General features: G+C 35.6%; 1 protein-coding gene across 2 annotated transcripts in view; it reads right to left on the bottom strand.

The window, feature by feature from the left end:
• Positions 1-24,387, bottom strand: part of USP47 (ubiquitin specific peptidase 47) — a 99,921-nt gene that overhangs the window by 14,898 nt on the left and 60,636 nt on the right. For both annotated transcript variants that reach the window (XM_037133851.2, XM_037133853.2), the window contains 9 exons: positions 17,285-17,380; positions 17,048-17,200; positions 13,852-14,019; positions 11,401-11,532; positions 10,885-10,961; positions 10,280-10,335; positions 8,039-8,151; positions 7,225-7,329; positions 4,451-4,658 (listed from right to left, as the gene is read on the bottom strand). In XM_037133851.2, coding sequence (XP_036989746.1) covers positions 4,451-4,658; positions 7,225-7,329; positions 8,039-8,151; positions 10,280-10,335; positions 10,885-10,961; positions 11,401-11,532; positions 13,852-14,019; positions 17,048-17,200; positions 17,285-17,380 — 1,108 coding nt within the window. The remainder of the gene's footprint in view (positions 1-4,450; positions 4,659-7,224; positions 7,330-8,038; positions 8,152-10,279; positions 10,336-10,884; positions 10,962-11,400; positions 11,533-13,851; positions 14,020-17,047; positions 17,201-17,284; positions 17,381-24,387) is intronic.

Here is a 24,387-nt window from a genome sequence, read left to right as displayed (position 1 = left end):
TATATAGATAGGAAGATGAGCCTAATAAAAAAGTTCCGGATTACTTTTAAAAAATGACAAGTCAAAATGTGATTTTTAAAAGTACATGGTTTGAGACTTTTGGTTAATATCGCAGCATATATAAACTGGCTAGCCTCTTCACACACACATCAAAATTACAACTGAAATACAGAACCATCACTCAGAACCGTCGGAAATTGAGCTGAATGGAATGACAGTTACAGAATTCAAGAAATCACATGCATCTAGACTGGTAGGACGGGCAGAGACATAGGAACAAGCTGTTCCCAAATCCACATGTGGTGGGTAAAAGTTCAGGAGGGCAATCTTGGGAGCAAGGAGTCCCAGCCCCATACCAGGCCCCCCAGCTCAGCGTCCCAGTGCCAGGAAGATAAGTCCCCAAACTTCTGGCTGCAAAAAAAAGCAGGGATTGAGTCAGTGGAAGAAATTTCTAGAGTCCCAAGCAGCTCCTCTTAAAGAATCTACATACAAACTCAATCAGACTCACTCCCTCTGAACTCCAGCACCAGGGTAGCAACTTGAAAGGTACCAGTAGTGTACAGGGAGAAAGTGAAGTGTCTGCAATCAAGGTGAGAGCTGGGGACAGCTTTCTCCCAGACTGGGAGACATTCAGAAATGTCCCTTTTCTGAATGCTCCGGCACAGAGCCACAAGAGCAAGTATCTGAGACTGCATCAACCTGGTTAACACTGTTTGCCCTGCCCTGGAGATCCCCTGAGACTCTGTCCCACTGAAGGCACGCACGCAGGCGCAGGCGGGAGCTGATTTTCCATATGAATGGCTGGTCTTGCCTCATGCTTCACAACTTCCTAAATCCTCTCAAACAATCAACAACCAGCCTCAGGGAGCCCACAGCCCCCCTTACCACTTTTTAAGGGGCCCCAGGCCCAGCCCTAGCAGCCACCAGCCTGGATTCATAGCTTGGCATCTCCTGGGAATCTCCAAGCCCAGCATGAGTAGCAACCATCTCAGACTGCTTTAAAAGTCAAGCAGGGTGGCACTGGGCAAAACGAATGGGGGGGCTGACCTTAGCCTGCAATACCCTGGAAACTGCAGAGCCTGTACACCCAGAAGACAGCTGCAGACCACATTGGAGCACCACCACCCTGCTCCTGCACAGAAACTTTGCAGAGGTTGGTGGTCAGTGTACACAACCAGTCTTTGCAGCTGACTGGCCTGGGTAAATCCCTCCCATTGACCTGCCAACAGCAATCAAGCAACTACAAGAAGAGAGTGTACCCAGCCCACATGAAGAGCACACCTCAAGCACCCAGTCTGGGTGAAGGGGAGGCTGTGCCACTGGACCCTACAGGACACCTATTACATTAGACCACACTACTAAGACATGGAGTCAAAGCAGCTCTGCCTAACACATAGAAACAAACACGGGGCAGTTGCCAAAATCAGAAAAAGGAACATGGCCCAAATGAAAAAACAGATCAAAACTCTGGAAAAAATGCTCTGGCTGGTGTGGCTCAGTGGAATGAGAGCCGGCCTACTAACCAAAGCATCGCTGGTTCGATTCCCAGTTGGGGCACATGCCTGGGTTGTAGGCCAGATCCCTAGTTGGGGACACTCAAGAGACAAGCACACATTGATGTTTCTCTCCCTTTCTTTCTCCCTCCCTACCCCTCTCTAAAATAAATAAATAAAATCTTAAAAAAAAAAAAAAAGAAAAACAACTCCGGGAAAAAAAAAAACTAAACAAAATGGAGATAAGCAACTTATCAGATACAGAGCTCAAAATACTGGTTATGTAAAGATGCTCCAGGAACTTAGCGAGGACCTCAAACCATAAAAAGATCCAGTCAACCTGGCTGGTATGGTATAGCTCAGTGGATTGAGCGCGGGCCTGCAAACCACACGATCTCAGTTCGATTCCCAGTCAGGGCACATGCCTGGGTTGCAGGCTGGTTCCCTGCAGGCCAGTTCCCAGCAGGGGACGCATGAAAGGCAACCATACATTGACGTTTCTCTCCCTCTCTCCTTCCCCCCTTCCCCTCTAAGGATAAATAAATAAAATCTAAAAAAAAAAAAAAAAAAAAAAAAAGATCCAGTCAGAAGTGAAGGATACACTAATTAAAATAAAGGACAATTTACAAGGAAACAATAGAGTGGATGGAGCCAAGACTCAAATCAATGATATGGAACACAAGGAAGCAAAAAACAACTAAACAGACCAATAAGAAGAAAAAGGAATCCAAAAAAATGAGGATAGTGTAAGCAGCCTCTGGGACAACTCAAGCAATCCAACCTTCTGATCACTGGGGTGCCAGAACAAGAAGAAAAAGAGCAAGAAATTTGAAATATATTTGGAAAAATAATGAAAGAAAACTCCCCTAATTTGGTGAAGGAAATAGACATGCAAGTCCAGGAAACACAGAGAGTCCTAAACAAAATGGGTGCAAAGAGGCCCATGCCAAGACATCATAATTAAAATGCTAAAGGTTAAAGATATGGTCGCCAAGACATCATAATTAAAATGCTAAAGGTTAAAGATATGGTGAGAATCTTAAAAGCAGTAAAAGCCTTAAAAGCAGTTAGTTACTTATAGGGGACTTCCCATAAGGCTATCAGCTGATTTCTGAAAAGAAACTTTGCAGGCAAGAAGGGATTGGCAAGAAATATTCAAAGTCATGAAAAGCAGAGACATACAGCCAAGATTGCTCTACCCAGCAAAGCTATCATTTAGAATCAAAAGACAGATAAAGAGCTACCCAGACAAGAAAAAACTAAAGTTCTTCACAACCAAACCACTATTACATGAAATGTTAAAGTGATTTAAGAAGAAGATGATCAAAACTATGAACCATAAAATGGCACAAATACTTATCTATCAACAACTGAATCTAAAAAACAAACTAGGTAAACAAGAAGAACAGAGAGTGAATCATAGATATGGAGAGCATTTTCATGGTTGCCAGATGGGAAGGGATGTGGGGGATGGGTGAAGAGGTCAGGAGATTAAAAAGTACAAATAGGTAGTTACAGAATAGCCATGGGGATGTAAAACACGGCGCAGGAAGTGGAGTAGCCGAAAGAACCTATGCATGACCCACGGGCACAAACGAGGGAAGGGGACTGACTGAGGGAGTTGGGGGGTTACAGGGTTGAGAGGGGCAAAGGAGAAAAATTGGGATAACTGTAACAGTATCATCAATAAAATATGATTAAAACAAACACAAATAATAAAAAATAAAAATATATGCTTTGTTTCCTTATAAAACATAATGCCACTGTTAGATTTATTAAGCATTTTAAAAATATATTTTTGAAGTTCCAAAATACATGCCCAAAACACAACATTAAAAAAAGATAAATAACTAGAGAATATAAAACAAATAGTAAAGGTACATAGCAGCTGTACTTGCTTTTGAATGATCTTTATTAAATCATTCAAGACCTTGTTTATGAGTTTTATAATTCACATTCACATTTGGAGATCTCTTAAAAATGTTTTTATTGCTGACTCATGTTATTCTTTGATCATAATTTTTGTTATCCAGGCTCAAAAATAATCTGCAAGGAAAGGCTCCAAAGGAACTCTGTACGGATAAGACAGTCAGATAAGACAGTGTCTGACTGAAGGAGCCCCTGAAAGAACACCGCACTTACTCTCCTTCAGAAAGAGGCGTCTCCATTAGAAAGAGGGCGTGTGCAGAGGAGCCAAAGAGGAGCACGACTTGAAAGGCTACAAGAAATTCTTATCTATTCAGCTTTTAGGAATAAAAGTAAAAAACATAAACCTGAGTTCTGATTAACAACCAACACAAGGGAATTGAGGTCAAGACAATAAAGTAAGAATTTGGTAAAAAATTTTTAAACATTTTGACTTTGCCCTATTTGTTGTAGTTTAAACATAATGATTACTAGAAAATTGTGGACACGTAACCACCTTAAAGGATGACTTTGGGTAAAGTTACAGGCATGGTGTTTTGCTTTTTAGAACAGTCTCAAAGAAAAAAATACCTTCACATACTGAAAAATGTGATAAATTTAATAGAAACAAAAAAGGATGAAGTCCCTGCAACCCACAGAAATGGGAGGGAAGAAGAAAAATTTAAAAGGTTGGCAACCATGAGTTATGAAACCATTTTTTTCAAAGGGACCCTGAGAAACAGACTCTACTTCTCAGGCTTTATGGGAATATATGTTTTGTGGTGAAGGGTCTTTATACATGGGGGGGGGGCGGGAGGGGAAGGGTTATTCAATATAGAAGAAAAATCCCACTGAACACTGTTGCTTTACAAATTTTGTGTATAGCTCTTTGAAAGTAATCTAGAATTTAATTCCAAGCTTGATACTATCAAAACTATTTTAAGAACATATAAAACATTTTAAGAACATATAAAAATTAAATTCATTTCTAAAACAAAAACTTTATAAAAATGTGAAGCGCACTACTATACAAAATCCTGGGCATTCCTTACCCCCAGGTTTATAGGACTGAAAAACCTGGTCAGGTTTTCTGGTCTCCAACAGCAGATCAAACATATACGTGGACTTGACTCCACCCAGTAGAAGTCCCATTGGTGTATCTTCTTCTCCTTCATACGATCGTTCAAGATAATCATGAAACTCATCATATTTAACAAGGCGACAACAATCCATGGGTATTACCTCTTCTAAGTCCATCATCTAAAAGAAAATGGCCCCCAAGGACAAATATGTAATGTTTTATCCTGATGTGTAGCCGCACTCATATTTAGAGTTCTCCTTTATATATAGTACCTCTTAGTAGGACCTAACAAATACAACACCCATGTTTATAATTTGCATCAAAGCTCAAAGACATTAAAGTTAAAGACACAACTTAAATGCTACTTTCAAATAACCACATTTCATTATCCATCAAATCGTACAACCTATGCACTAACATAACTTAAAGAAAACTGTATTTTAAAAAGTTAATATTCTAAACTTTAAACGGACTCAAAGTCAATGTATTATAAGTTATTGCACTAAAATCACTAAGCTGGAAACAAGAGGAAAACCATCAACTAGAATAGACATCTTTTGTTTTCTTAATCCAATTTGGAGAAGAATTGATAACTCATGTGCCTATTAACCATCTTCTAAGTACAGGAGGACAGCAAACCTCGGAAAGCTACCATAAAGCCTATCGCTTCTGTGCCTCCCAAGTCTTGCCCATTCTGCGTTCAATATTAGCCTCCAGAATATATACAGCTCAGGGCACAGGAATTCCTATCATAAAATTTCCTTCTGTCCCATGTCACTAGAAGATAACATGCCTGGATGCAACATCTCTTAAGTTGGAAAGAACCTCCTGGAGAAGCACAGAAACCTCATTTATGTTCTGTGATTGTGACTTCAAAGAAAAACATGCATGTCCCCACTGACCTCTACACAACTTCACTCTCATCCCCAAAGATCTGCTCTACTTTTGGTACACAGATTGATTATTTCTCTGTTCTGTTTGTTTGAGTCTTTATATTCACAAATTTTTACTTCCTACTTTTAAGATATTTTTTCCTTCAGGCATTAAAAACAGATGGAATACAAACTACCCTACTGTGATCACTGATTGACCTTACTGTGTAAAATTGTTTAGTAAAGACATTTTCTGTTTTAGTCTAATTTGGTTTCACTGTGATCTTGCAATGATGTCTGTATATTTAAAAGATTTTTACTTTAAGGAGGTCAATCCAGAGCCATCCATCCACCCATTTTATTGTTTGTTCATTGACTTAGTCACTTGCATGATCATACAATTCTGACTCTCCTATATGCCTAGCAAAAGTACTGAAAATGAAATCGTGAACAGAACCAGAACACTCTTCACTCTTGTAAGTGCTAACAGTTTAGTGACGAATGATGACATTAATTAAGTCATATAATATAAATTTTCAATACTGACTTCTATGAAGTGCCAGGCACCTAATAAAGAGTGGATCTCAAACTTCAATATGCTTAAAAATCACCTGAGGTAATTGTTTAAAATGCATATTTCCAGGAACCAACACAGAAATTCAGAGTTATTTGCAGGAATTGTTTTTTTTTTTTTTAAATAAGAATGTAATTCTGGTGCAAGTTGTACGAATCACATATTGAGAAACAATGTCAGTTATCATGTATACTATTTCTATTTCTTGCATTGGTTCTAACACAATTGTAAGTAACAGTTTGGTATACAATTTTTGCTCTAGGTAATGACTGCTTAATTTCAGTCAAATGATGTTAATATTTATAGAAAAGGATGCAAAATTTTAATTTGCCAAGTATCACAGACGATATTTAGAATAATCTGGATACCTTCACATACTGAAAAATGTGATAGATTTAATAGAAACAAAAAAGGATGAAGTCCCTGCAACCCACAGAAATGGGAGGGAAGAAGAAAAACTTAAAAGGTTGGCAGCCATGAGTTATGAAACCATTTTTTTCAAAGGGACCCTGAGAAACAGACTCTACTTCTCAGGCTTTATGGGAATATACGTTTTGTGGTGCAGGGTCCCTTTCTATTTGCCTTTTAAAACCCACTAATGACTTTGCATTATTCTTAAAAATGCAAACTTCTATTATTGAAAAGTCTCTAATTTCATTTTATGCTTGTCTATTCTCATTCAAGACAATCAAAACCTAATGCTCCTTTTTTTTCACGTTCTCGATCATACTAAGCACTTCCTCACCTCAGTCTTTACACACACTGCTACCTACCTCTAGTTAAAATATTCTTCCCCAAATTTTTGCATAGCTGTCTCCTTCTCATGGTGAAAGTGTCAAAATAATTTCAATATAATACTGATTTACTTTATAGCATCTAAACAACAAAATATTTGCAAATTTTGATGTTTAATATGTTTTGTCTGCCTTTGCCCCAGTGGACTATAAACTCAGTGCAGGCAGTGAGCATACCCACTCACTCTGGTCTCTCTAACACTGTACAGTGTCCTGTGCACTCTAGTGCCTGTGATGTCTCACATGGTAGGCACTCAGTAAGTACCTGCTAAACGCATGTAAAGAATAAATAAGTATTTTTGAGAAATTTCTCAAAACCAACTCACTGTGTTTCCAAAAAGAGGTATAACCTACATTTTAAAAAAGATACACGATTTAAATGAGCTATTAAGGTTATTACAAGTGCTTATATTATAACTGACTATAATAAAAAACTTTGGAAAACATGTTAATATCATTATCTAAAATATCAATAATTAAATGCTAACAGTGCAATTAAACATACCTTGTAAGCCATTTCTACTGCTTCCTTTAATGTCTTATCCTTATGAACCTCCAATTTATTCTCCATCATTACTTGTTTCACAGGATGCAAACAGAACAATTTTATCTAGAAATTTTAAAATATCATCATCAACACAGCAGGTCATAAGTTGAAGCTTAATTCTTTTGTAGACTGCATTTTTCCCCTAGTAGTCAAAAAACTATGTATGTTTTAAAAACATAATTGGGATCATTCTCTCTGGTGTCTTTTTCTCACTTAATAATTGACAGTGATTGTATTTCATGTTATTAAAAATGTAAAAACATCATTTTAAACAACTGTATGTTTCTTTTTGAGCATTTATCATAATTTATATAATCATTCCCCTACCAATATATAATTTTTCCAGAGTTTGGAAAATACTGTGATGAATGTCTCTGTGGTCAAGGTCAAAATTTTACAGCATCTGTAATTATCTCACTAGGTGAATTTCCTTAAGAGAATTACATATAAAATAGTATGAATTTGCATAAGCCTTCTGATAAATTCTATTCAATATCTATGCAGAAAAGTTTTAATTCAGTCTTTCTGTAGCAGACTAGGACAATATTCATCTTACTGTAACCACACCGGTACTGAGTATTACCGCGTGTCAGTGTTCTTTAGTGCATACTATGAAACCCTGTCTTACCTCAGCAGTGTGGTTGGCTACACTGGTTAGTGACCATGACAGCGTAACCACCTACAGAGCCAATCCCATCAGTGAGCTATGAGAACTGCAGTTAAGCAGACTTCAATAGCACTTTCAATTAAAAGTTAAATTATGAAATCTAACCTTGCATGTGTTGCGCTCGATTTCTCGTTGCCTCTTTTCTTGTTCTTCCAGTTCTCTCTCTCTCTGCACCAATTTTTTAATATGTTCTGGATATTCATCTACTTCTAGAAATTCTATTAATAATAAAAACAGGGTGAGACTGTTACTGAAATTGAGCTTCCTGTATTTTATTTTGTTCTAATATGTTCCCATTGTATATAATTCTACTATAGCTTTCATCAAAATATATCTCAATTATGTAAATCTCTTGATTTAAAACATGAGCTTCTTCCAGACAAGGGTAAAAAGGCAGTTAATAATAATCATGAGACATGATTAGGTCTCATATTTAAAAAAGACATATATTTACCCATAGTAGCTCCTGGCTCCGGGACAACTCTATGTATATTAATATTTTTAGAATAAAAACGTTTCTCTGAAACTTGGAAATAAAACAATTTGTGACTTCACATTGCATTACCACCATAAAATTATGTGACTGTGGGCAAGTTTACTTCTCCAGACCTTGGTTTCTTCAGCTTGGTCTCTTCAGCACCTACCCCACCAATTATTACCCAGGGTATAATAAAATGTAATAAATGGTGCTGCTATTGCTACTACAACAAATGCTACTTATTTATTATTCCCTAATATAATTATCCCATCTTTGTTCTCAAAGCAGTCTTTTAGCTGCCTTCTAATAAAAGAATTTCATATGGAACTCAAAGTATTAAAAGTGATATTATGAGATTATGACACCATTTAATAAAGCCGATGATTATTATTAAATGAGAACAACTTAATATAAATTTAATATACATTTAAAAATCATGCCTCTGTGGAAGGTAAAAATCTATTCTTCTTAAAAGTGCGCTCTAATTTAAAAAATGTTCCATGTCATACATAGAGTGCCCTCTGGTGCTTCAGCACAAACCTACAGCCAGGGCAGTGAATAAAAAGAAAGCTGAGTTTTTGCTCTACTGGAAATAATCTGGAATGCTGGGTGCTACACAGGACACATGAATTATATCCTGGCTCTGCCTCCGGGTAGCTATGACAGTGAACAACTTACTTTTTGGGTTGTATCAAATGATTACTCCTATTCTACAATCTTTGTTCTAAAATGACTTCTTGTTATAACTTTCTTTCTTTTCATTAATTCTATAGTAAATTATTGATAAACCACTATATGACAGACCCTGGACTATGCTTTTGGTGAAAAGATGAGTAAGTCCTAAGTCTTGCACCCGTGAATTCACAATCTGATGGAGGTTTACAAAAATGTAAATAAAACATTATACTGCTTAAAACAGATTTACTCACAGCATGGTAGTTTCTAAATAAAGAACATATGTTAAAATCAATCACAGTGAAAACATTAATTATGAAAAGAACAGAAGTAAACATCATCTGTGTTTATAACTACGCACATGCACAAACACACACCTCTTTTCTGCAATATTGCTTTAGTCAGAGTTAGCAAGTTAGCTTTAGTCGGGAACTGCAATTTTTTAAATACTACAAAAAAAGACAATCTCACATGCTTTGTATACAAGATTATTTGGAAGGAATTCTTAATAAAATTATGACATAATAAAGGAGGCATACTGGACTTGTAAAACCTTACTTGCTTTTTAAGAAAACAGCAAAGGTATTTAACGCTAGGTCCTAAGAACATTTCTTGAGTGCTAACTGGGAAGTTTATTCCATCTGTGGTCTCCATTCAAAGCATTTAGATACTAAGTACCCAAAAAGAGTATAACAGAGAAAAACAATAATAGATAAATTTGAGTTTTTACTATGTACCGGACATGATGCTAAATGCTTAAAATGGTACCTCATTTAATTTTTTAAAACAACCCTCTAAAACACTGTAAGTATTCCTATTTCACAGATGTGGAAAGTAAGACTTCAAAAAGTTAAGTAACTGGGTCTGGGACATGCACCCGGTGAGTTCTGACTGCTATACAGGCCTGGAGGTTATCATCACTAAACTGCACACAACACAGTCTTACTGCAAACAAGGATCTGGTTTATTCAATGTAGAGTAAGTTCTGTCTCTTAATGTATTAAAAAACAGCTCATTTTTCCCAAGGATTTTTACCAGTCGGTATTCTCTTTTAAAGAGAATTCTCTTTAGTCTTTTTAATTAATTCTTCCATGCATAAAAAAACTTAAAAGTGGTTTTCTGGGTTTGCTAAACTTGCAAAAGAAATTAGTTTATACTACATATTAAAATCAAATTACTATATGTTAACATACTTGCATTTCTTGCTGGATCCTTCAGTCTATATATCAGCATATATGCATTCGTGGAGCTGGTGGAAGTACAAAAATGATTAATGGGGACAAAAAGTAGATTGGGAAGATTCCACTTCCTAGCATCAAATATTTATTTTAAATATTTTTTTGTTTCAATTAGAAAATCATGAAACTGTTCTCAAATAGGTTCACATTTAAAACATTCTAGGAAAAAACCTAATTTGCTTTTACTGATACATTTATGAGAAGATTCCATACCACCTCTTGGTAACAGTAAAGTTTTCAACATTCTGTGTTCTGGAATGATTACTATAGTTAAGTAAGGAATCAGCACATTTTTCCTGGAAAAGACCTGACAGTGAAAGTATGATCTGGGCTACAATTACCTAACTCTGCTGTTGTAGTACAATAAGATCAGCACACAGTATTTGAACAAATGAGCATGCTGGTGTTTCAATAAAACTTTATTTCCCAAAACTAGAAGTAGACTAGATTTGACCTATGGGTTATAGTTTACCAACCTCTAGGTTAAACCTTTTTAATGGTTAAAAATGCTGAGAACCTATCATTAATTTATAAACACTGAAAAGTATGAAGTTATTTACCTTGCAAAAGCACTGGAGTAATACCCTCTGCTTCCTGAAGATCCACCATGTGTTTTCTTAATGTCCTCTTGTGTTATCTAGAAAAGTAATACATTATTTACTTTTTGGTAAAATCTGTAACACCATTACCATTATGGCTATATGTAACCCAATTTTTAACCTCAGTTAAATAGACCATACAGATACCAATTCACAAAATTGAACCATAATCAGTGGCTGCTAGTGATCAATCAGTTTTAATGCTCCTAAATGGCCCATATGAAGGCTCAGGACAAGATGAAAATTGGGAGTCTATCTCTGGAAACACTCAGCAAGCCCTGAACAAAACAAAAACAAGAAATAACACCACTAAACAAAGCAAGAAATTTACTAAAAGTAAAAACAAAAGGTCTGATTTGGTATGTGTCTTAAAATGCTTCGCTGGTCATATTCGGTCTCCCATTTCAATAAGCCCTGATATTGATAGAAACATCCTGATCTTATCTTTTAGAATAATATTTAAAATCCCCTCCTTACCCTGCTGACATGCTGATCATTGAAGCTGTACCACTGGTCATCACTGAATGACTTTATACAAGCATAATAATGACCACCAGCGGCGCTCCCTGAATGAACCATAACGGAGAAGAGCTCATAGATCAAGGAATTCTAAGGGAAAAAAATAAAGGCAGTTCAAGAAGAGGAAAAACACAAAATCCTTACTTGTATATTTCCTAGTCTTTATTAATACACAGTAGAGTAACATTTAGTTATCCTATATATTTACTGTAGATTAGCTCCTCTAAGATAATTAAAATAGCAAGTTACCACGTAAATGTATATACTGCAAGTTTTACAAGTTTTATTCACTCTATCACTTCACATGTTAATTATGCTGTACCCTCTGGAACTATGCACATCTGAAATATAATGTATTTATGTAAAAAAGAAAGTAATAGTCTGAAATTTTGGAAGCAAGTGTCAAATATAAGACTAATCTAACATGAACAGTCGAGATCAATAAATCCCAAATAACTGTTTTTGACTCAAATAAAATTATATTTCATTTACAAAGGAGATGAGGGAAGAATAATTTGCAACATCTAGTGCAGTTATCTGTGATACCATGATCTACTGATTTGACATTTCAGGTATGCAAAGCTGGTTCAACATTAAAGAACCAATCAATGTAAGCAATTTTTAAACCTTTTTCATCTCATGGCACACATAAAGTAATTACTAAAATTCTGTAGCACACCAAAAAAAGGTATAATTTTGACCTATTCACACCAGATAGCTATTGTTTAAGCTGCTGTCATTTTTTATTTGACAATCTCAGGGAAAAGAGGTCAGTGCCTCTGGCTAAATAATCAGATATTGCACGTTTTAAAAATTCTTGTGGTACACCAGTGTGCCATGGCACACTGGCTGAAACTCACTGATCTATGGAATACAGATTAAAGAAGAAAAATTACATGATCATATCAACTGACCCAGAAACAGCATTTGACAAAATCCACTACCCATTTGTGATAAAAACTCTCTACAAATTGAGAATAGGGAAACTTCTTCAACTTGATAAAGAACATCTATAAGACACCTATAACAAACATCATAATTAAAGGTGAGAACTGAACACATTTCTTGTGAGCCTAGGAACAGTGCCAGAATGTCCTCTCTCACCATATTACTCAACGTTGTAAGGCAAGATCTACCTATTTTAATAAGCCAAGGGGAAAAAAAACAAATGTCTATGCAGAAAACCAGGCACAGGGTTGGATTTTGCTCTTAAGCCAGTGTATGTAATGTTCCTTATACTAAATTATAATGTATCCCCCACATCATTCATTTCATAGCAATTCACACTCATCTATCTGCCCTGAAAGAAATAGGCAATTTTAAAAGGCAAAGGATGATGGTGGTGAGAATATTGGTCTTGGGCTAAAAATAGATTTTTACACTTGAAAACTCCGTTTTCACATATTGCCAAAAAAACCTGTACGTGTAATATGACTCTAAGACTGGGAGAGTGATCAGTTTTCATGCTAGTGACTCACATTCACATTGTGTTCAAGATATTTGCTCTGTAATTCTCCCTTCATTAAAGCAGATTTTATGAATGTGGAAGAAATGGTTTGGTAAAATGTTAAAAATCATTGACACAGTGACAAAAAAGACTCTATCCTAGAGATTATCCAGCTTTGTAGTTTTAAAATTATACTTCATGGAACTGTAACATTTTTTAAGTGCCTTAAGGGCTGTCGTGGGGCTGGGGGCCAGGGAGGAGGAAGCAGACTGAGGAGTTCGTCTTTCCTCTACCTTAAAAAGATCAGTTCTGAGCGAGACCCAAGATGGTGGAGGAGTAGGTAGAAGCTACACTAGCCTCCTCCCAGGACCAATCTGGAATTACAACTAAACTGTAGAGAACTCATCCTGAATAACCAACTGAATACTAGCTGGAGAGAAGCCTTATAACCATGGACAGGGAGAAGGAACCACTTCACCACAGCGTGGCGGGACTAAAATAAATAAATAAATAAAAATAAAAAAATAAAATAAAAACTAAAAAATCAGTTCTAGTATTAACTATTTCATAAAGAGTTCCACAGCCAGAATTAAAAAAATTAAAATACCTAATGTTTTATTTTGCTGTGTGAGAAAACTCTAAGATACAAGAGGTAGAGGCTACTGCAACTCTAAGGGCAGAAGCCCTGATTCCTAGGGTCCTTTCCACACCATCACCCACCTTGCCTACATAATGGCAGTTCAGCCTCCCCAAAATGAATGCTCCCACCTGTAAGTAGTTTCTTAACTTAAAACTTATAATTACAACTTTTTAATTTTCCAAAATTAAACTTCTTTTAAAGAGAACTTTATCAGTCACACAGCTACATAACTGTATACATAATTGTATGTATAACTGTAGACATTGGCCCAGAGATACATTATTCTCTCTTTCAACTAAACACCACACACTGTAAAGGGTACCTTCTCCAGACCAGGTTTTGAAATCTTTTCGGTTGCACTGCTGCTCTCAAGGCAGATGCCTTCATCAACACCGTCATCGTTGGAGAAATCATTGCTCATCTGATCGCTATGACAACTGCCCTCGTTTTCCGCTCCACTGTCAGTGCAACTTTCAGTCTGAGGGGATTTCTGAATAAAACATAAAAATCTCACCATTACAAACTAAACACAGAAAAGTGTATACTCAAGTAAACTCTTTATCTATATTCTGCTTTTCACATAATTCAAGATGTTATTGTTAATAGAATACTTATTTTAAGTGAATTTAGTTTTTCTCTAAAAGACTTTAAAAAATAAAACAAAAAAGTGTATTTTAAAAACATTTATATTAATTCCTTAAAATTCTAATACAACAAATCAGTGATTCAGATTTCTATGAAACCATACTAATATTTATGGTTGCAAAGTAACAATAAAAAGTATTTCTTTCACCAAAATGAAAAAAAAAAAAAGCAGAGAACCAAAGCTCCATTATGAGCTGCTTTTGTTCTCAAATCCCCAAAGAAGATTGTATCTTTCTTGAATAAAAAGTTCAACTCAGTTTATCATTGTGCTAGGTGTTATAGACAATTAGAAAAACAAGATGTACCTGTCATTGATAATTTTATATGCCAGTATGTAGGAGGTAGAAATATAACAACAGCAAATCATACTTTTCCATGCTTTTATAGTTTTTAAATTCCTATTATGCATATTTAAATTGAAGAAATCCACTTCTAAGACTTCTTCTCCCATTTTGTTTAATGTTTTATATACATATCTAAAATGTTTTTATTTAAATAATTTTAGAATTCTCCTAAGGCACAGAAGTTCCTGAATTAACCAACTAATATAAAGTAGGCATCGATTTTTGCCAAGAACTTGGCTGTCAGGACTGCATCTGACATGGTCTTCATCCCTTTAGTTGGTTCAAGGAAAAATGGAGGTAAAAAGCAACTTTGGAACTCCACACTAATCCACAGAGATCATTCCTGAAACCTGTTTAACTAAGCCAGAGCATCTTTGCTTTTATTCTCCCAAGAAATGAACTTAGAACTTCCTAAAAGTTCCTGTCAAACTTTGTATCTAGGTTTTAATCCCTTGAAGATTTCCCTTTACAAGAAATACTGGGTTGATCAAAAAGTCCACTGAGTTTTTTCCCATAAAACAAGACACATTTTTTCATTTTCACCCATAACTTTATTGATTTGGATATTCTGAGTATATTTGGCTATCTCCCACATTAGAGAACACTGATTGTTCTCAATCGATGTCTCAATTTGATCACTACCAACTTTAACTGAGAGACCCAACTGTAGAGCATCATCCAGGGAGAAATCTCCAGCATGACACTTAGCAGACCACGTCTGAGATGTTGGATCAGTAACAGCATCTTTTTCATACACTGCACAAATCTTTTCTGTGTTTCAGTTGCATTTTTACCTTTCTTGTAATAATAAAGCATCATACAACGAAAATGTTGCTTATTTTCCTTCATTTTCAATATTAAAATGGCTACACAAAAATTTGCTTAATTTTGATGTTTTTTAAATTCATGCTGATATGACAGCTGTCACAATACAATCTATGAAAATTGTTTTGAATGAGGTTAAAGATAACTGCTTTTAGAGACAGCTTACAGAAAAAACCAAACAAACTTTTTGGCCAACCCAATATATTAGGAACACTCAGAAGACTGCAGTAATGATCTCTGAGTAGGAATCCTACAATGATTCTGTCTCCTTTGAAAGTTTGGTACACTTTGGGTAGATTTCCTAGCTTAAGCACAAGCATCTGAGATGTTATTTTAAACTAGACCTTTCAAAATATTACCTGGTCGTAGGTATCATTCAACCTACTTGACCTAAAGCACCCTCTTCTCATAAAAGCCATAAAAAAACAATTATTACCCTTACTTTGCAGACAAGAACACTAATGCTCAGAAAGGTTGCTCTTTTATACCATAGTGTCTCTTAGCATTTAGCAGCACTAAATAAAATTTGATGAATGTTTAAAATTATTTTCTGAGCTTCTGGGAAAAGGCATTTTTATAACTATAGTAATAAGTTCCAATCAGGAAAATATGTTTCATGACAGTTTGAGAATTCTAAACATTTATCACTCTAACAACTGTGTTAAATAATTGTAAATATTTCCCATAATATTAACAGTTTCCAAAAGAATATAGTGAACATTATGAACCTTTTACTGGATAGAGAGAGAAAAACCAGAGAATTCAAGCAGGTCAATGAGTGGAAAAAGCTGATGAGCTTTACCTGTGTAGTTCAAAGTAACATTCTCAAACTATTTAAATAAGGTTTTAATTAAAAAAACTAATTACAAAAGGAAAACAGACAAAATACCTTTCTTTCTTAGTGTTCTAATCTAGTCAATAGGGGCAGACAAATCTTAAGGGAGAATAAACCAGAAACCTTAGTCCTTGAAAAAGACACTAAGACGAATATAAGTAATTATAGCTATTCTACCCAGTTTGCTTGTTCATTCACTCAATTTGTTCTCTGGTTTTTTTAAGGTTTAATTTTTTATTTTTTAGAGAGAGGGGAAGGGAGAAAGAGAAGGAGAGAACCGTCAATGTGTGGTTGCTTCTCACGTGGTCCCCACTGGGGACCTGACTAACAACCCAGGCGTGTGCCCTGATTGGGAATCAAGCCAGCGACCCTTTGGTTCACAGCCTGGATGCAACTCACTGAACTACACCAGCCAAGGTGTTCTCTGCTTTTTATGTACAAGTGCACCCCACCCCTAGACTGGTTTATTTCAATAACTGAAAAAGTATGAAACATAAGATCACCTCTCAAACTAAAGAAATAATTCCAGAGTTTTAGGATTTCTTTATCTTTTCAAAAAATATCATGTTACTTTGATCAAGCAAGACTATTTGAAATACAATTTATGATGGACAGAGAAAGCTTATACAAAGTCAGTTGTTTTTATAGAACTTGGCATTAGAAAATAAGAAAGGAAAAGCTTCCATCAAGAAAATAGTCTAGTGGGTGGAGGTAGAAGAGGATATGGGGGGATAAATAGTAATAGAAAAAAATAAAGTAAATAAATAAATAGTCTAAACATCAGTGTTAAGCTACTCCACATAACTCTTTTAAACATGACTAACCAAATGGACTAATAAAAAATCTTATAACAAAAAATAAATATTTACCTCATCTTCAACATCAATAAATGTACTCATATCTAGTTCTTCAGGAAATGTCATCCGATCATTCAATTTAATCCTATGCATGGTTGTATAATCAAAATCAAACCTTTTCAGTTGTAAGGTCAGCAGATAAGGGAAATGCAAAAACCGAAGACCCTAAAAAAAGAGGGGGACCTATTAAACATTGACTATTACCTCAGTAACTTAGTATTAATTTCTACATGGCTACATGGCATCTACCTTTCTGGCATCACACTTCTTCTTACAACGTTCACAAAAATATTGGTTTGGGCCATCCAGGATCTCTGGCTGAATAAATGCATGCAATGCTTCTTCCTAGTTAGAAAAAAAATGGTTTCATAACTATTTAATAGTATTATAACACTCATGAAAGTCCTTAATATGAAAACATTGCAATACCAAAATAGTTATAAATAATGGCTGAAAAATTAGCAACTGAAAACGCAAAAAGGAAAAATAAACAGAATCAACGAAATATTATTATGAAAACTGAGCAAAAATATAATAATTCCACTCTGTATGAGCTCTGCCTTTCCTACTATTGTACATCTTAGTCATTTCTACCTGATTTGTATTAATTTTACATTGTGGTGTTTGCCTAAATAATGTAATAAAAATCCTCAATCTTTAGGTTAAAAAGTAATTCCATACTTCTTAGAAAAGCAGTTACACATACCATTTCAAGCTTCTTGTAAAAGGAGATATTTTTAAAATGTACAGTAAATAACACAGAACTCCAAAGAATTCACTGTCCATATACTTAAAAATCTAATAATGATCCTTAATCACTATATTTAGGGTCAATCAGTAGTCCACAACTGCACTAGTATAAAGGTTGAAAAACACTGCAATCTTCTCATTGCATGTCAGATACTGCTGCATTTGAAAACATAATGAGAATCCCTGGACTGTTCATCTGTGTACCATGTTGTTCTCTTTTCTCCATATAGCCTTAAGACAGAAGGAAGAAACTTAGTATGAACACTGTTAAAGAATAATCAGTGGGCATAAAATTAATTTTTAATCAGTAATTTTTCACAATAAAAAATGAACTGTAGTTAACACAACATATAAGGCTGCATAATGTCAAATTTCACTTGATGTTGTCTCTTCACATGATCTAAGCAGAAATACTGGCAATACATATTTATTACATATAAGGAAAAAATGGAATCATTAAGACAAAGTATTTTAAAATATTTCAGTTATTTCTCAAAAGACACATAAAGGGAACTTGATCTGGCAAAATGGACTTAGTTGTAAAAGAGCTGGCCAAGTTTTTAAAACAACTATCCACATGTTGTTTGACATAGCTCATTCTGAAATAAGATCAAAGATGTGAAAAGATACTAAAAGTGCTTCTAACTTCATCTATACTTATTTGTTCTCAAAACACAAGGAAGCCCAAAGGTGGGGGGATCGGTTAGCTGGGGAGTTCCCACCTGACCAAGCATTTTACTGGAAGTCATAGGAAGACCACATTTAGAAAGTGATTTTTCCTCTAAAGAATATTTTAAGCATAAAAGGCAAATGCTGTAAAAACAACAGAATAAAAGAAGCTTTCATAGAAATCGCACATACATATAGCTTAACACAGAATGCCATCAAATTCATCATTTTCCAGAGATAATTTGAATTGGTAAAACACTCAATGTCTAAAACAATCAGGGAAGGAGTAAAGGGTGGGGGGCAGGAAGGAGCAGAGGGATATTGAAAAATTGTCTAACTTGAATTCTACCTTACTAAACTAGGGTGTGTGTGTATTGGTTTCTGGCTTATAGTTTAAATCCAGAGCTTATCTTTTTTTTCTTTTTTTAAACTCAGAGAAGTTTAAAGAACAGAAAATTCCCTTTAGCCATTTACTCGGACTCACCAAGCTTTAACAGTTTGCTACCTTTGCTTTATCATTATCTCACCTACATACACATTATGTATTTTTCCCAACCACTTGAGAGTAGGTTCACATATCATGCTTTCCTCTTAACATTTCATTGTAACATTTTAAGAACAAGAATATTCTTACACAATAGAGCTATCAAGTTCAGAAAAATTTAAAGTGCTTTTTTCTGTCCATATTCCAATTCTATCAATCATCCAAATAATGTCCTTAACAGTATTTCTCCCCTTCCAGTACAGAATGGAATCCAGGATCACAGACTGCATTTGGCTGGCTGCCTCTTCAACCAAAGCCTTTCATGACATTAACATTATTGGTCTTTTGTTGTTGTTCTTTTTTTTGCAGAGGCCAGGTATTATACATATTTTTAAAAAATCCTCACCTGAGGACATTTTTTCATTGCTTTTAGAAAGACAGGAGGGAAGGGAAACATTGATGTGAGAGAGAAGCATCGACTGGTTACCTTCCTTACATGACTAGACCAAGGATTGAATACATAGGGTAGACATGTGCCCTGACCAGGAATCAAACTGGCAACCTTTTGGTTACAAGACACTCCAACCAACTGAGCCACACCAGCCAGGGCAAGACCAGGTATTTTATAAAATGTTCCACAGTCTGGGTTTCTCTGATGTTCCTCATGATCAGATTCAAATCATGCGTCCTTTCTAGACTACTTTATGTCTTTTTAAGGGCTTCACTGTTACAGACCATTATGTCCCTATTCTCCTTACTAGTGATATTATTAACTTTAATCACTCTCAGAGTCTTGTTCAGTTTGTCCACTATATGAGGGTTACCCCCCAAAAACACTCCAGAATTATCTTCCAGAGGACAGGCCCCTTGTAGTACAGGCTTCACCTGCTAGGTGAGTGTTTCAGGAACCCATCTGTATCAGTGTACCAGCTGGTGTTGTTCTGAGAGGCTGCATTTGGTCTCAGTGAAATTTTTCTAAAAACTCTTTTAACACATTTGCCTATTTCATGATGGGTGATTTATAAGCTCCCCTGCCCAAACCATGCTGAGTGTTCAGCAGTTTTTGACCAAAAACGACATGACCCCCATGCCCCACCCTCCCTATTCACCCGATTTCACCCAGAGCTCTTTCCCCAATAAAAAAAGTCCTCTAAGGGAAACGTTTTGCCACATGGAAGAGGTGAAACAAAAACAGAAGTTCTAGAAGGCATTAAGACTGATGAGTTCAAAAACTGTTTTGAGCAGTGGAAAAAATGTCGATAGGTGTATTGATCAAATGGAGAGTACTTTGAAAGTGACTGAAGTTTAAATATGTAAGAATATAGAATTTTTAATAAATAAATTCTGGGTGCTTTCTTAGTCTCCCCCTTATATAGTTATTTTTTTCACTTGCAGCTAATAAGAAATCTGGAAGAAGACCCTTAGAAACCATGCAAAAATCCTTAGCCTTAAACTTTCCACCCTAGATTTAGCAAACCACTAAGGTTGCTAAACCAAATTTTGCAAACCAAATTTTAATGCAATGTTTGCTTTTATAAGCCAACTTGAAATTTTTTTCTTCTAATAGGCAATTTAAGTCCATTCATATTTGATATAACTGGTGTTTTGTTTTACCTCAGTCACTACAATTACTGTATTGAGTAGTATTTACGGTGCTCCTTTCTCTACATGGAATGTCTTCTTACTGTTTTTTATATTTTCTTTTGGTAGTTAGGAAGGTGAGTAATTTTGTTGTAGTCCATTTATACTTTTGTTATTGCCCTCAATCCTCTTATCCTTTCCTTTTGCTTACTTAAGCCTGTAGTACCTAGACCACCAGTTCTAAATGGTACTGTGTTTCCCACCTATTGAACAGCCTTGATCTTATTCTGCAATATTTTCCCTTTCTCATTTTTTTTGAGAATGATATTCCTTGTATTTTGTCTAACATAGAACATTTCATATTATTGTTCTACTGTCCTCATCCTTTTAAAATTTACCCATTTCTATAATATCAGTTAGTCCTTAATTCTACAACTCAATAAATCAAATGCTCACGGTCCTTTTCCTGAAGTTTCCCCAGTGATTCCTTGGCTGGATGGAGCTCATTTGCCATAAGCACTAAAGATGGACTCATGATTATAACATTCACAGAGTTCCTCAATGTTCAAAACTGGTTTTGTATCACCACCATTACTGAAGGAATGCTGGCTGGACCCTGAATCCTCAGCCTGCACGCTCTTCGTTGGAGTTTCTTGAAATTGCGATTCTGTTGTCATGATTTAAAATATTGGTCTTCAGAAGTATGATGCTAAATTTATCCTTAAAGGTTAATGGTTTACTAAAATATGTCCGAGAGTTGGTTATTACAGGCCAATTTGTTCAGATATATGGTGGGTCTTTCAAAAGGTAGGTTTAAATTTCTCTTATTCCCATAAAGTTTTCCTGGAATATAGTTTGTAAGTTTTGTTCCACCTTGCTTTTATTCTTCGGACTCCTTATGCTGGACACCTCCTTTACTAGCCCTTCCCTTTCAATCATTTTCTCTGAGATCCCTTCCTTTCAAGTCTCATTTTCATGTATGTACCTTAGATTTTATTCCATTGTATTCTCTTTCAAGCACTTTATAATTTACTCATTTCTAGTACAGTTTTGTCTTTTTCTTTCTTTCCTGACTTTGACCACTATTCATTGCATTTCTTGCTTATTCATTACATTTTTTAATCCCCACCCAAGGACATGTTTCTTTACTGATTTTTAGAGAGGGAAGGAGAAAGAATGAGGAGAGAGAGAGAGAGACAGAGAGAATGAATGAATGAAGGGCTGCCTCCTGTACATGCCCCAACTGGGGACCGAATACTCGACCTAGGTATGAGCAACCTTCTACTGTAAGAGATAACGCTCTAACTGAGCAACTCAGACAGGGCTTGTTTTTGTTGTTGTTTTTAAATCCATTTCTCTCTTTAAATTTTTGGATACTACGCTGTTTTGTTTGAAAAATATTTAATTTAGTCTAGAGTAGGAGTACTGTCCTCCTTGGTACTATTCTACTTTTCAGCTATTTTCTGAAGGTTTTTATTTGGGGGGTGGGATTTTCATAAACTAAAATCGTTTAACACACATTTTCTTGTCTTCTCATAGTGGTGCTAAGTGGTTTTTTTTCTTATTCATTTTGTGGGTAGCATTCTTTACTTTGAGAATAACTTTTGTCAACTTAGGGAAGTGCAGTTTTTTGAACTGGCAATGAGAGGAGAGATTGGTATCTCCCTTCATTTTGCAGGACCCTTTATTTTTTTTCTTGTTTTCTGTTCACTTGCTTTGGGTGGGAGGCATCAGCCCTTCTCCATTTATCTCCTTCTTCCCTTAAAAGCAATATTCCTCCAAGGCTGCCACTTCTATCCTGCTCATTCTAAAACTCCTTCCCTTCAGCTGATGCTATAAACTACCAAGTCCGGTCTATGTTGGCACATACTAGGTTAGTACTTTCTCTTTTTGAGGGCAATTTTCTCTTTGTTTTGTCTGAGTCATTCAATGCCCTCTTCTCTAGTTTATAGTCTCTAAAGCTTCCCACTCCACCCTCTTCCCATACAGACTTGCAGCAGTAGTGCAAATTCTGTTGGAACCTGGTGGTTATTTATTTTGCTACTTACAATAATTTGAAGTTCATGATATTCTTTCTTCAACTAATACAAAAGGAACACAAATGAAACCCAATTAACCCACACCTGCTAGAGTTTGGGGGGAGGATGTGTGGAGGCAGCTACCATTATCCTTCAGGCTGAGAAACCAGTTAAAGCTACATTAATAACTTTTTTTTTAGTTTCTGTAGTAATAAGTTTTTATAGCTTCTTCACTCTAGCTTTTTAAAAAGTTTTAACCAGGAAAATTATAATTAAGTTCAGTCAGTTATAAAAATTAGCTTCAATTCATCCATCCACCCATTCAACAAATGTATGTAAATGATACGTAAATGATGGGCTAACATGGTTGTATACATTTATCTTCACTTCATGTTATATATAAGATAACATCATGCCAAACTATATTTTAGTTATGGATCATAAAAGAGAAAAAATATTATCATTGTAATATTATTATTTTTTAAAGATTTTATTTATCTTTAAAGGGGGAAGGGACGCGAAGGAGAGAGGGAGAGAAACATCAATGTGTGGTTGCCTCTCATGCATTGCCTGCTGGGAACTGGCCTGCAACCCAGGCATGTGCCCTGACTGGGAATTGAACTGCAATCCCTTGGTTCACAGGCCTGTGCTCAATCAACTAAACTACACCAGACAGGGCTCATTGTAAAATATTACAATTAATACACACACACACACACAAACCTGTACTGCTTACCATGAGTATGTTAAATTGATGCATCATGCTTCCAAACTAGCTTTGAGTTAACTGTGATTGTTTTTCATCATTCCAGAGTGAAGATTATAGTGTTATTTTCTAGAATTTACTTATATAATATACAAAATGTAGTTTTGCACATTTTTAAGACTGTAATTTTCACAGTTCAGAATAGAACACAAAGAATTCTGACATCCTTAGTTGCCCAAATAAAAAATATCAGTTGTGGCCCTGACCAGTGTGGCTCAGTTGGTTGGAGAACTGTCCCATAAATCAAAGCATCCTGGGTTCAATTCCCAGTCAGGACACAAGCCTAGGTTGCAGGTTCAGTCCCCAGGAGGGGTGTGTGCAAGAGGGAACTGATCAATGTTTCTTTCTCACGTTGATATTTTCTCCCCCCCTCTCCATTCCTTCTCCCCTCTCTAGAGTCAATAAGCATATCCTTGGGTGAGGATAAAAAAATAGCTTAACACAATTTTATATTTAATGCTGAAAGTATAGGCACAATGCAATCAAAAGATAAAACCAAAAATGGTACTGCCTATAAATCCTTTCTTTTTTCTTTTTACTCTTAACCTGTATACTCATTTAATCTCTATTTTATTTTGAATGGAGAAATGTGTATTAAAATGTGACACTTTATTTTTCAAGTTGACAAAGATAAATCAGAACCTCAACTGATAACTATTTCTTGATTTTGATATACTTGGCAATTTCGGGCCATTGCTATACAACAGCGGATATATCCAACTATCTTCCCAGGGTACGGCATATACTTTAATATACACATAATGTGTTTCTGTTGTGTTTCACGAGGGAAAAGACTCCAGTTACTTTTAACCTAAGCTACTTATTTTAATTGCAATTTTTGAGATCATTGTAGATTCTCATACAATTATAAGACATAACACAGGGAGAACCCTTGTAGACTCTGCCCAGCTTCCTCCAATGACACGAGCACCTATTTTATTCCTAGATTTCCCAGTTTTAGTGTACTCATTTGTCTGCACATGTGTGCATATTAAGCTCTACACAGTTTTATCACCTGTATAGGATCATATATCCATCACTAGTCGAGAGAGTGAACAGTTCCTACACCACAAGTAAACCTTAT

Source organism: Artibeus jamaicensis, unplaced genomic scaffold, assembly GCF_021234435.1.
Source record: "Artibeus jamaicensis isolate MK-2021 breed Jamaican fruit bat unplaced genomic scaffold, CSHL_Jam_final contig_797, whole genome shotgun sequence".
NCBI classification, from domain to species: Eukaryota; Metazoa; Chordata; class Mammalia; order Chiroptera; family Phyllostomidae; genus Artibeus; species Artibeus jamaicensis.
Note: the sequence above shows the minus strand (reverse complement) of the source record. Positions and strands in the feature narration are given on the sequence as shown.